The sequence below is a fragment of the Anomaloglossus baeobatrachus genome, chromosome 3, assembly GCF_048569485.1.
Source record: "Anomaloglossus baeobatrachus isolate aAnoBae1 chromosome 3, aAnoBae1.hap1, whole genome shotgun sequence".
Lineage (NCBI taxonomy): Eukaryota > Metazoa > Chordata > Amphibia > Anura > Aromobatidae > Anomaloglossus > Anomaloglossus baeobatrachus.
The window spans coordinates 607,566,147-607,579,616 of NC_134355.1; the positions used below are offsets into that span (position 1 = coordinate 607,566,147).

The following is a 13,470-nucleotide window of genomic DNA, read 5'->3' on the forward strand; positions in this document are numbered from 1 at the left end:
GCATATACATCTCACTGTCAGACTTTGGCAGCGAGATGTAAGGGGCTAAATGTTCCGGATGGCATGCGATTCCACTCGGAACATGCAGGCACACACGTCAGCTGTTAAAAACAGCTGATATGTGCGCGGATCGTCGCATCCTGCCCGCGGCAGGGGGCGGGCCTTAACGTCACACGCTCCATGACGGATATATCCGTCAAAGGTCGTGAAGAGGTTAAGGATTATGGAGTCCACTGTGCTCTCAGGAACCATGAGTACTGTAGAAATTCTTTTGGAACCTTTGCCAGATCTATGCCTTGCCACAATTCTGTCTCTGAGCTCCTTGGGCAGTTTTTTGACCTCATGATTCTCATTTTGTCTGACATGCACTGTGAGCTGTGAGGTCTTATATAGACAAGTGTGTACCTTTTCAAATGAAGTCCTATCAGGTTAACTAAACACAGCTGGACTCCAATAAAGGAGTAGAGCCATCTCAAGCAGGATCACAAGAAATGGACAGCATGTGACCTAAATATGAGTGTCTGAGCAAAGGGTCTGAATACTTAGGACCATGTGATATTTCAGTTTTTCTTGTTTAATAAATTTGCAAAAATGTCTACATTTGTGTTTTTTTTTTGTCAAGATGGGGAGCAGAGTGTACATTAACAAGAAAAAAAATGAATGTTTTTGAATTTACCAAATGGCTGAAATGAAACAAAGAGTGAAAAATTTAAAGAGGTCTGAATACTTTCCGTACCCAATGTATATCTATCACTATCTTATCTTTCTATCTCGCATTTATCTATCATTTTTCTGACTTTGCACATCTTTTACACATAAAAAACCCCATTCATTTCAGTAACATGTTTTTGTTTCCAGTATCGGTTACATGGCTGTCAACGGACGGCACATGGATGGCAAACACGAAGACATGGATGGCCGTATGGATGTCCAAAAGGGACTGTGCAAAACATGCTTTTTTACACAGTTGTGTGAGTGTGAAGGAGGCCTTACTTTTACGAAGAGCTGCCAGAGAAACAAGTAGTATTCAGAAAAGGCAGAGTAACAAGAGGTGTAATTGCGAACATTAGTTGGATAATGGAAAAGGTGAAACAAAGCCTTTTACTGTGTTGAACACCAGATACTTTGAAATACCATGAAGAATATACTTGTAGGTGTGCTGAACCATCTGATCAGCTTCATCAGGAACCTTTACATCGATCAAGAAGCAACAGTCCGAATGGAAAACGGCATGGTTAAAAGTAGAACGAGGCGTCAGACAAGGCTGTACACGGTCACCATTTCTCTTCAATTTATATGCAGAAGGTATTTTCAGGAAGGCTGGACTTGCCAAAAAAATACGCAGATGATACAACATTGAAAGCAACAAGCATAGGAATGAAGGACTTATTACAGAGTATCAATATGGAAAGCTCAAACATGGAACTCATACATAGTCTGGTCTTTTCTGCAGTAACATATGGATGTGAAACCTGAACGATAAAGAAACAAGACAGAAGAAGACTCAACGCCTTTGAAATGTGGTGCTGGAGAAGCATTTTAACACCATGGATAGAAAGAAGAACAAATTAAGCCAGACATGTCATTCAAAGCAAGGATCACCAAGCTATGATTTGCCTACTTTGGACACATCATATGAAGAGTGCAATCCCTGGAGAAGAACATCATGGTTAGAAGAATAACGGAAAAAGGCAAAGAGGAAGACCAGCAAACCGATGGTTTGATACAATCAAGAAAATATCGGGGAAGACCTTGATGGACTTTTTCTAGGGTTGTACAAGATTGATCTTCCTACAGAATGTTTATCCATCAAGTTGCCATGGCTCAAGATCGAGCTGAAGGCTGGTAAAAAGATAAATAAATCTGACAAAGAACAGCTGTATTTGATCTCTATCATTGACACCTAAAAGTGGTGTGCCCATCTCAGACATTTATACCAGATTTGGGTCCATTTAGGTTCTGATCATTTTAATTAATATTGCAATCAACTTGCTGTAAAAATGTATGAAAACCCAGGGAGACCCCTCCTGGAGTCTCTGAGCGCTACTGTGAGGGGAGCCATGTGTTTTCCGAAATCTGAAAATCATTCCGTGTGAAACATCTAGGCTGGGGTAAACAGATCATCAGTGCTTCATATACGTAACATTTCTAAGGAAACACAGCAGCCTGCGGTGATGGCCACCAAAGCTCATCTATTTTTAAGAAGGTCATCGACAAAGCAGAGGCTTTTATGTTCCTTTACAAACATGAACAAAACCTTGGCAAATATATTTAGTGTCTTAACACAAAACAGTGATCTGCTAAATGAAATGTTATTGTACAGATGTGTCCACCTCGAAGGAATGCTCCGAAACTAACATTGATTTTAATCCTTCATGTCTATTTCTTTAATGCAATAATCTAAATCTCTTTTCTAATACAGCCTAATGAAAAAGTTCCTACTGTTACCTCACTAATCTAACTTTTTTTTAACCTACTCCAGTTTGATAACATTTTGTTTGATAAGATCCCAGTGCATGCTGTGATATTCAAATGGGTCATCATAAGGAGAAGTGGCTCCTGCAACCTCTGTCCACGCCCTAAAGCACCATCACTGACATCCTTATCATGGGCTGGGCTAGCCCGATATCTACTGAGCGTCAGTTGTCAATTCCGGCATATGTTCAGTATGAACTCCCTTGTCACTGTGCGGGATTCAATGCACAGTGACAGTGCCCTCTCCCGTCAGGTATGAGAAATTACGAGCCGGCAAGAGAGTACACTGTCAATGTGCATTGTAAGGAAAAAATCCAGTAATACAAGACCAGCATCGCACCCAAAACAGATGTCACTTTCAGGTGCAGGGATGGTTTCTGCTTTCCCTGCTCTCTGGGATTTCTCCTTACAATGCATACTGACAGTGCGTTCTCCTACCAGGTTATAACTTCTCCTTAGAGCCGGAGAGGGAGCGCACTGTCACTGTGCATTAAAAAGAATATCACACAGTGACAAGGGATCTTGTACTGAGCAGCATATATTGAAACGGACAACCAACGCATGCTCAGTACAGCAGAGACTAGCCCAGCCCCTGAAAAGGACTTCACTGATGATGATTTGTTTCAGGGTGAGGACAGAGGCTGTGGAAATGATGACGTCCCATTTGAATATCTGGGCATGCACTGTAGATTCTCAAATGAAACGTCATCAATACTAAAGTAGGTAAAAAAGAATTTTAAAATAAAGCAGATAGGAACGGTAGGGAGCTTTAATGAAAGTATATTAGAAAAAAGATTATATTATTATATTAAAAATAATGATTTTAAATGTTTATGTTAATTTCAGGCCACCCCTTTAGCTTCCGCTAATTTTTCTTTGCAGGTCTATGCAGCATAAACATTACCCAACAGAGTAAAGTTTTTGTTTTTTTTTGCTAATTGTCTAACGCCACTGATTTTGCAAAATCTTGGAGGAAAAGTAAGGAAGGACACATCTTGTCAGTTGAGATAAGAACTAATTGCAAATACCTAATTAAAATGCAAGAGGACAGACATGATGATAATTCTTCCTTATTGAGAATTTATCCTCCTGATTGCTCCTTCACTACTTGTTATGAACCACAAGCTAATTTATTACCTCATACTCCTTATGTCCCAGCCACGGATGGCGATATCATTGGCTGTAGCGACTTGGGTACAATTGTGGTGAGGGCTCCATCGTCCGGAAGTAAACTTTAGTTGTCCTTTACCTTCTAATGTAGCAGAACTTCCGAGCTGTAAAGGAAACACAAGACCGTGTACAAAGTCATTATCAATAAAAATTGAGGACCTTCATTAAAAGGAGTTAAAACATCAGAAAATAAAACAAGTACCGTTGTTTTGAATAAAATTGACTATTTGGGGTCTACAGCTACTATGCAACCCTATTTGTCTCCATAGTTACAGACTACAAACAATACTTTGTAGTCTGACCCTGGTATCAACAAATAAATGATGTGAAGAAACTCTGCACGTACTCTAGTTTTGATCAAAATAATCCTATATAGTCTGACCCCCACAGTTAGGCCGGGGCCACACGGGTCACTAGTGCGATCCTCGCATGACACTTGGCTCCTGCTGGCAGTACAGCGGGAGCCGAGTGTCATGCGAGTGTCCCTGCGACTAAGGTCCGACTGTGCGAGCAGACCTCAGCTGTGGGAAGCGGGGCGGCTCTGAGGAGGGGCGGGCCGATGTTGCGGAGGGGAGGGAGGGATTTATCTCCCTCTCTCCTCCATAGCCGGCTATTGCCATTCTTGCACTGCACTCGCGGTACACCAATGTACCGTGAGTGCAGTGCGATTTTCTCTCGCCCCATACACTTGAATGGGTGCGAGAAAAAGAGTCTCGCACTACAATCGCAACATGCTTTTCTCGGTCCGATTAGGGCTGAGAAAATAATCGCTCATGTGCGCTGACACACAGGTTAAAATTGGTCCGAGTGGAATGTGATGTTTTATCGCACTCCACTCGCACAGTTTTTCTCGCCGTGTGGCTTCGGCCTTAAATTCACTTTTATCTCTCCGCTGCTCTTTTCCAATCTACCAATTAATATTTGCAACCATTCTTCATTCTTTTTATCTCTTACAGGCACTAGAGTAAGAAAAATCTAGCTAGAAAGGTGGACACGGCACTTAAATTTTTGTCCAAAAACACTAGAATTAAAAAATCCCAATGCTTGGACTGTGCTGAGGTATAAAGTGGGACATAAAAAGTCGGTGTGGGTAGAAACAAATTAAAAGCCGATGGGAGAGAGCACACACACAAAAAAAAAAAAAGAGCTCGTCACAGTGATTTATGGACACAAATCTCATCCGGCAGATAACCCATGCATTCAGTGATCTTGGCAGAGTTACCCGGGTAATGTTTTCACAAGGATGAACTGTTCTTGAACAATCTACGAGGCACAAATATGCTTTCCTTCAAAACCAGGCACGCGTGTCTACATGTTTGAACTCCTCTCCCTCAGCGTACAGCGCCAGCCAGAACCTTTTTTTCCCCCCCTCCCCATACGGAACAGCGATGATTTGCAGTCTATCATTAATAATACAAAGCAGCATTGCAACCTGCCATTACGAAGAAGGATTGCCATGCCTCATCAAGTAAATTGACATAATGTGACATTAGTTTAAATGGATTTAGCTTCCAGTGCATTCATTGTGCCTTAATTAAATGCAACTTGCTCTGACACTGCCCACCCTCTTCATTACTAGACGTCTGAGCTGTAAATGTGTCCGGGAGGAGATGGGTTAGAGCTTCTCAGACATGAGCCTTCTTGTATTATGTGTTCGCACCGACGGCCACCATGCTGGCTTGTTCGGAAATTTGTGACAGATGCTTGCCTGACAAGGATTTGGTTATTTATTTTCTAATAAATCGCCTTACTTTTACTTTTTTTTTTATTTTGGGGGAAATTCTTTTCGTGTTTTTTTTTTACCCATTGTAAATTTGACACAAAAAAGGGAAAAAGGAAAATTGACAATACTATGAACCTGGCACATTATCATTGCGTATCACCAGTAGGTAATAAAAGCAACAACAATAGCAAATGTGCTTAACAAGAAGCTGACTTGGATGAACAGTGAATTACGGTATGTTGCGGTGTCAAGATCATCAGTGCTTGAAGTGTGAGATTTTGTTTTTCCTCCACAAACCAGAAGCTCTGGGAAAATAAATGAGAGCAATGCTTTCTGTAAGATTTACTGTTTACACGTGTTAAGGAAGCCTTTAAAGAAGTGTTTACATAATTGGTTCCAAATGAGTTGATGAGCTGGATCCTCATGAGTATTTATACGCCCCAGATAATAACCGCAGATCCATCCGAAGACTACGGATATCATCGAGGCAGCCGGCACTCAAAACGAAAGCTTCTACGATAGATGTGCTAAGGCTGTGTTCACATCTAGATCAAGGTTTCCATTATAAAAGGAAACCTCGACATAACGCCAGATCCCTTGCACAATGGCCATGAGCGGTGACTGATGCAACATTGTGCACCAAGATGTCTGTCATTTTGATGGAAAAAAACCCTGCTGTATCCTGAATATGCAACAAAGGTCCTCAACAGATGCGAGCACAGTCTGAAGGGTGCTTTACACGCAGCAACATCGCTAGAGATCGCTAGCGATGTCATGCGCGATAGCACCCACCACCGTCGTTCGTGCGACATTTGGTAATCGCTGCCGTAGCGAACATTATCGCTACGGCAGCATCACACGCACATACCTTTTCAGAGACGTCGCTGTGACCGCCGAACAATCCCTACTTCAAGAGGGAGGTGCGTTCGGCGTCATAGCGACGTCACTGCAGCGTCACTAAGCGACCGCCCAATAGCAGAGGAGGGGCGGAGATGAGCGGCCGGAACATGCCGCCCACCTCCTTCCTTCCTCATTGCCGGTGGACGCAGGTAAGGAGATGTTCGTCGTTCCTGCGGCGTCACACATAGCGATGTGTGACGCCGCTTGAACGACGAACAACCAGCAACATGCACCACCAACGATATTATGAAAAGGAGCGACGTGTCAACGATCAACGATTTTTGCCGTTTTTGCGATCGTTGATAGTCGCTCCTTGGTGTCACATGCTGCGATGTCGCTAACGGTGCCGGATGTGTGTAACTAACGACGTGACCCCGACGATATATCGTTAGTGATTTTGCAGCGTGTAAAGCACCCTACTGATTCAGTAGGCTAAAAAAATTATCACATACAGTGAGGAAAATAAGTATTTAATACACTGCCAATTTTGCATATTTTCCCATCTACAAAGAATTGAAAGGTCTGTAAATTTATTATGGGTACACTACAACTGTAACGGACAGAATCCCCCCAAAAATCCAGAAAATCCCATTGTATGATTTTTATATAATTAATTTGCATTTTATTGCATGAAATAAGTATTTGATCACCTACCAAACAGCAAGAATTATGAATCTCACAGACCTGTTATTTTTTCTTTAAAAAGTTCTCCTACTCTGCACTCATTACTTGTATTAATTGCCCATTTGAACCCATTACCTGTATAAAAGTCATATGTCCATACAATCAATCACACTTGAACCTCTCCATCATGGCCAAGACCAAAGAGCTGTTTAAGGATACCAGTGATAAAATTGTAGAACTGCAGAAGGCTGGGATAAGATACAGGACAATAAGCAAGTAGCTTGGTGAGAAGGCAACAACTCTTGGCACAATCATTAAAAAATGGAAGAAAAACAAGGTGACTGTCAATCTTAATAGGTCTGAGGCTCTATGCAATATCTCACCTCATGGGGAAAGGATGATTTTGAGAAAGGTTAGAAATCAGTACAGAACTACACGGGAGGACCTGGTGCCACAATCTCAAAGATTACAGTTAGTAACACACTACGCCGTTATGGATTAGAATCCTGCAGGGCCTGCAAGGTCCCCATGCTCATGCTAGCACATGTCCAGGCCTGTTTGAAGTTCCCCAATGACCATTTGGATGATCCAGAGGAGGCATGGGAGAAGATCATGTGGTCAGATAAGACCAAAATAGAACTTTTTGGTATCCATTCCACTTGCCGTTTTTGGATTATAAGGAAGGATAAGCACTACCTGAAGAACACCGTCCGAACCATGAAGCCTTGGGGGTGGAAACATCATACTTTTGGGGTGCTTTAGGGAAGATGGATTGGGTCATATATATAGCAAGATTTTGGCCAACAACATCCTTCCCTCAGTAAGAGCATTAAAGATGGGTCGTGGCTGGGTTTTAGAGCATGACAATGACCCGACACACAAAGCCAGGGCAACTAAGGCGTGTATGAAGCATTTCAAGATCCTTGAGTGACCTATCCAATCTTCAGACCTGAACCCAATAGGAAATCTTTGGAGTGAGATGAAACTCAATGTTGCCCAGCAATAGCCTCGAAACATAAAAGATCTGTATGAGTGAGTGGGCCAAAATCACTGCTGCAGTGTGTGCAAACTTGGTTAAGAACTACATGAAATGTCTGACCTCTGTAATCGCAAACAGAGTTCACCTACATTCACAGGTGGGGTACAGTGGAAACCTCCAGCTGTGACCACAGGAAAACTCACTGAAGTCACTGCTCACAGCTGCAGCTAAGTCAGTGTCTGCCTGAAGTTGGAGTGGCTGGTAATGTTCTCTAAAGTGCCCATGCACTGCGGCATCAGTATGCAGCAGAGCCGGGATTGTCATGGCACCTCGAACCTGGGTGATTGGGGGGGTTAATAAATTGGAGAAATAAAGTGGGGTTTTTGTATTTTATTTCAAATAAAGGATTTTTTCAGTGTTTATGTTTATTCCTTTTCACTTACAGGATTAGTCATTGGGGGTCCCTTAGACCCAAACTCATTACTAATGTAAAGGCCCTGTCACACACAGAGATAAATCTGCGGCAGATCTGTGGTTGCAGTGAAATTGTGGACAATCAGTGCCAGGTTTGTGGCTGTGTACAAATGGAACAATTTGTCCATGATTTCACTGCAACCACAGATCTGCCAAAGATTTATCTCTGTATGTGACGGGGCCTTAAGGCTTAGTGGCAGCTGTGAGCTGTCATTAACCCCTTATATTACCCTGATTGCCACTGCACCAGGGCAATTGGGATGAGCCAGGTAATGTGCCGGACTGTCGCATGTAATGGATAAGACAATTGAGCAGTTGCGGGCTGCTATTTTTAGACTGGGGGGCCAATAACCATGGGCTTCCCCAGCCTGGGAATACCAGCCCCTAGCTGTCAGCTTTACCATGGCTGGGTAACAAAACAGGGGGGACTGCACACCATTTTTCAAATTATTTATTGAAATAATTATTTAAAAAAAAAAAAAAAGCTGCATAGGGTCCCTTTTATTTTGATACACAACCGAGATAAACACACAGCTGGGGGCTGCAGCTGTAGCCTTCTGCTTTATCTGTATCTGTGTTGGGTATCACAATATGGGGGGACCCTATGCCATTATTTTAAATGTATTAATATTTACACCACTACAGGGACGCAGACAGCGGGGGTCATTTCAACCAAACACAGACCCTGTCACACAGGGTGGGGGTGCAATCTGTCTGCAACCAATAAAAGATGTGGGGACTGATGGTGGGCGAGAGATGCAGTGAATACGTATGAGAGCTAATGACTGGATCCGGACGAAGTGTTACAGCCGCAGGGGGGGTCAGAAAGTATAACAGTCCTGCTTTATGCCTTATTTTCTTTCTTTTTCCCTTTTTTTTATTTTTTACTTCTATCATTATCCAGGTGGCCGAACCGAAGAGTAACACAGACTTCTGGTTAACACTAGGTATCCGGTACAGACCTCGAACTTCACAGTTCGGGTGCGCCCATCAATAGTTAGGAGAAATCATGAGGACTGCAGGATATACGGTATCTCAAATGCTCACAATGGGGCAATCCTTAAAAAAAGAGATGATTTCATGTAATGTATGGTGAAGCTTAATTCATGGAAATACTGGCCTTACCCATTAAAGGAGGATGACAAGAATTAGACAAATTTTGGTTTGTTTTTTTTTGTTTTTTTAGCCTGTTGTAGGGGCAAGGAATGACAGCAGCTTTGTAGTTTGTAAATACACCCAGTGGCCGCCATGTACAGGGAAGGCTAAATTCCACCCGCAGCGGCTACACATCACATATGTTTGGTGGTTGTCATGGATGGGTTTAAAGGGTTGTCTTATGATCCTTATAAGGACACTGCTCTCCTGCCTCCAAAATTACTGTTTTGAGGACATCAGTGCATTTCTAAAGATTGACAGTTCAGGGAGTAAGCATAGTTGTGCCACTAAACCATCTTGTGTCCTCTCCCACGCTGCAAGCAGAAGAAACTTTGCCTCTGCAGCATTGGACGACTGCAAAGAGATGGAACCTGGGCAGATTTGACCAGCTGCAGAACTGTGCTTGGAGGTTCTAATGCAAAGAGCTTGCAAATTCGCACTCCTTGCAGGGATGATCGAAGGGAGCGCAAACTGGGCAAATGACTAGGGCCCATATACCCAAAGGGACCCCCTCCTTCAGCACTGTTCATCCGTCAAACCAAAGAAACAGGCGGGCAAGCAGCAGTAAGTGCATTAGGAAAAGACAATAGGATGCTGCTGAGATGACACAATCTGGGTGCCAACTAGTTGGTGATCATGGGGCATAAAAGATGAAGAATGGTTCATTCAGCTGCAGGAAGGAAACATCACTTCCATGCGTTGTCTCCAAAATAAAAGAGGAAGACAGGATAAAGTGAAGGGGCATTATAGTGAGAAGCTGTCACTGCTGTTCAGCTGCCTGCACTTTAGTACATGCCAGCGGGCAGGTTTCTGAGCAGCAATCGCCAGTAATTCCATCACAGTTAATGAGCCAGCAAGGGGTTAATAAGCATGGTGTTTCCTGGCATTTGCAGGGTGAATAGTTTAACTCTAGACACAGCAGCATGCTGCCCCCCCATAGCGTAGCAGGGCTGAGAGGGGCTCTGTACCCAGGTTAGGGTGTACATATAGATAACACAGGGTGGTCTTACAGCAGAAGCCAGAAACTGCAGCAAAACAGAGAAGAGAGGAGCAAACTGAAGACCTGGTTCTTAAAGGGAACCTGTCAGGTGCAATATGCACACAGAACCACGAGCAGTTCTGGGTGCATATTGCTAATCCCTGCCTAACTGTCCCTGTATACACTAGCATAGATAAAGAGATCTTTAGAAAAAGTATTTATAAACATCTTATTTCATATGTTAATGAACGAGTGCAATAGCCCCAAGGGCGTTGCTTCCCTTGCTAGTCACCCCCATTTGCATGTTAGTACATCCCTGGGCGTGCTAACATGCTAATGAATGCGCAGCATCAGAGGATGATCTCACTCACCTCTTTGCCGCTTGATGCTGGATTTCAGCTCAGTGCGCATGACCCCAGAGTCTGGGTCATGCGCACTATTAAGCCGAGTGTACGTGTCCTGGCTTCAAACTGAAGTAGTGCGCATGACCAAACCTCTGGGAACATGCATACTGAGTCAAAGTCCAGCATCAAGCAGCAATGGCGGCAGAGAGGGGAGTGAGATCTCCTGTGACGCTGCGCATTCATTAGCATGTTAGCATGCCCACAGGGACGTACTAACAAGATAATGGGGGCAACTAGCAAGGGAAGCAATGCCCTTGGGGCTACTGCCCTCGCTCATTAGTATACGATATAAGATCTTTAAAAATACATTTTCTAAAGCTCTCTTTATCTATGCTAGTGTATACAGGGACAGTTAGACAGGGATTAGAACTATGCACCCGGAACTGCTCGTGGTTCAGGGTGCATAGTGCGCCTGACAGGTTCCCTTTAAAGTATCTGCAGTTTGCCTGCCCTTCATTGTATGGGGGGGGTCCTGCATATGTGCATATCTATCAAATATATGTGTACCGTATTTTTCGCTTTATAAAACGCACCTGATTATAAGACGCACCCCCAAATTTGGTGAAGGAAAAGAGATTTTTTTTTTAATGTTAAATGGGGTCCGTCTTATAATGCCAGTGTCCATCTAACAAATCATATAGGGTATATGTCCCTAATAGCCCCCCATCCTAAAATTAGCCCCCTTAATCTGGATATGGCCCCCTTATATTAAATATAGCCTCCTTGTGCTAGCACACGTCCCCCAGTGATGCCACATGTCCCCCATTGATGGCACACATTCCCTATTGCTGGCACACGTCCCCTATTTCTGGCACATGTCTCCTATTGATGGAACACGTCCCCTATTTATGGCACACCTCCCCCTGTGTTTGATATGGCCCCCTATGGATGGCACACTTCCCCCTGTGTTTGAGATGGGGCCCCCTATGGATGGCACACCTCCCCCTGTGTTAGATATGGCCCCCTATGGATGGCACACCTCCCCCTGTGTTAGATATGGCCCCCTATGGATGGCACACCTCCCCCTGTGTTAGATATGGCCCATATGCTGCTGCCCATAGTAACATATACTCTTTCCTTAACTTCTCCAGTGCTGTCCTCCCTCGTGTCTCCCTCCGTGCTGCTGAGCTCCTGCACTTCCTGGTTCTCGGTGCCGGTCATGTGATCGGCACAGCAGAGTGAGATCAGCTTTGTGTGCCTGATCACAGCGGCAGCAGGGTGACCGGGGAGACACGCTGGAGGAGAGAAGTAAAGAGTTTTTTATTTTACTATGGGCAGCAGGATGGGGACCATATCTACCACGGGGGGGGGGCATGTGCCATCAAAGGGGGGTGCAGCCAGATATAATATGCGCCGCTCCCCTAGCCCATCACCGCGGTGCGGTTTCAGCACCACGGTGATGGACAGCGGCAGTGCATATATGAGCGGGAGCAGGAGATCTCTCGCTGCCTCCTGCAGCTTTCACCAGCCCCCAGCACCACTCCAGATCTGCCCCCACCTCCCGTATATTCGGATTATAAGACGCACCCCCTACTTTTCCACAAAATTTGGGGGAACAAAAGTTCGTCTTATAAAGAGAAAAATACGGTATATACACTACAGTTCAAAAGTTTAGGGTCACTTAGATATTTCCTTATTTTTGAAAGAAAAGCACATTTTTTTTTCAATGAAGCCAACATTAAATTAAGCTGAAATACACTCTATACATTGATAATGTGGTAAATGACTATTCTACCTGCAAACGTCTGCTTTTGAATGCAATATTTACATAGGTGTATAAAGGCCCATTTCCAACAACCACCACTCCAGTGTTTTAATGGTACATTGTGTTTGCTAACTGTGTTAGAAGGCTAATGGATGTTTAGAATTCCCTTGAAAACCCTTGTACAAATATGTTAGCACAGCTGAAAACAGTTTTGCTGATTAGAGAAGCTATAAAACTGACCTTCCTTTGAGCTAGTTGAGAATCTGAACCATTACATTTGTTGGTTCCATTAAACTTTCCAAATTGCCAGAAAAAGAGAACTTTCATGTGAAACTCGACAGTCTATTCTTGTTTTTAGAAATGAAGGATATTCCATGCGAGAAATTGCCAAGAAACTGAAGATTTCTTACAATGGTGTACCACTCCCTTCAGAGGAGAGCACAAACAGGCTCTAACCAGAGTAGAAAGAGAAGTGGGAGGCCCCGCTGCACAACTGAGCAACAAAACAAGTACATTAGAGTCACTAGTTTGAGAAATAGACCCCTCACAGGTTCTCAACTGGCAGCTTAATTAAATAGTACCCCCAAAACGCCAGTGTCAATGTCTACAGTGAAGAGGCCGGGATGATGGCAAAGAAAAAGCCATATCTGAGACTGGCTAATAAAAGGAAAAGATTAATATGGGCAAAAGAACACAGACATTGGACAGAGGAAGAGTGGAAAAAAGTGTTATGGACAGACAAATCGAAGTTTGAGGTGTTTGGATCACACAGAAGAACGTTTGTGAGACGCAGAACTACTGAAAAGATGCTGGAAGAATGCCTGATGCCATCTGTCAAGCATGGTGGAGGTAATGTGATGGTCTGGGGTTGCTTTGGTGCTG

General features: G+C 43.6%; 1 protein-coding gene across 1 annotated transcript in view; it reads right to left on the minus strand.

The window, feature by feature from the left end:
* The window catches only part of EIPR1 (EARP complex and GARP complex interacting protein 1), a 410,026-nt gene that overhangs the window by 104,421 nt on the left and 292,135 nt on the right, over positions 1-13,470 (minus strand). Inside the window, exon 6 of the mRNA XM_075341075.1 lies at positions 3,613-3,749. Coding sequence (XP_075197190.1) covers positions 3,613-3,749 — 137 coding nt within the window. The remainder of the gene's footprint in view (positions 1-3,612; positions 3,750-13,470) is intronic.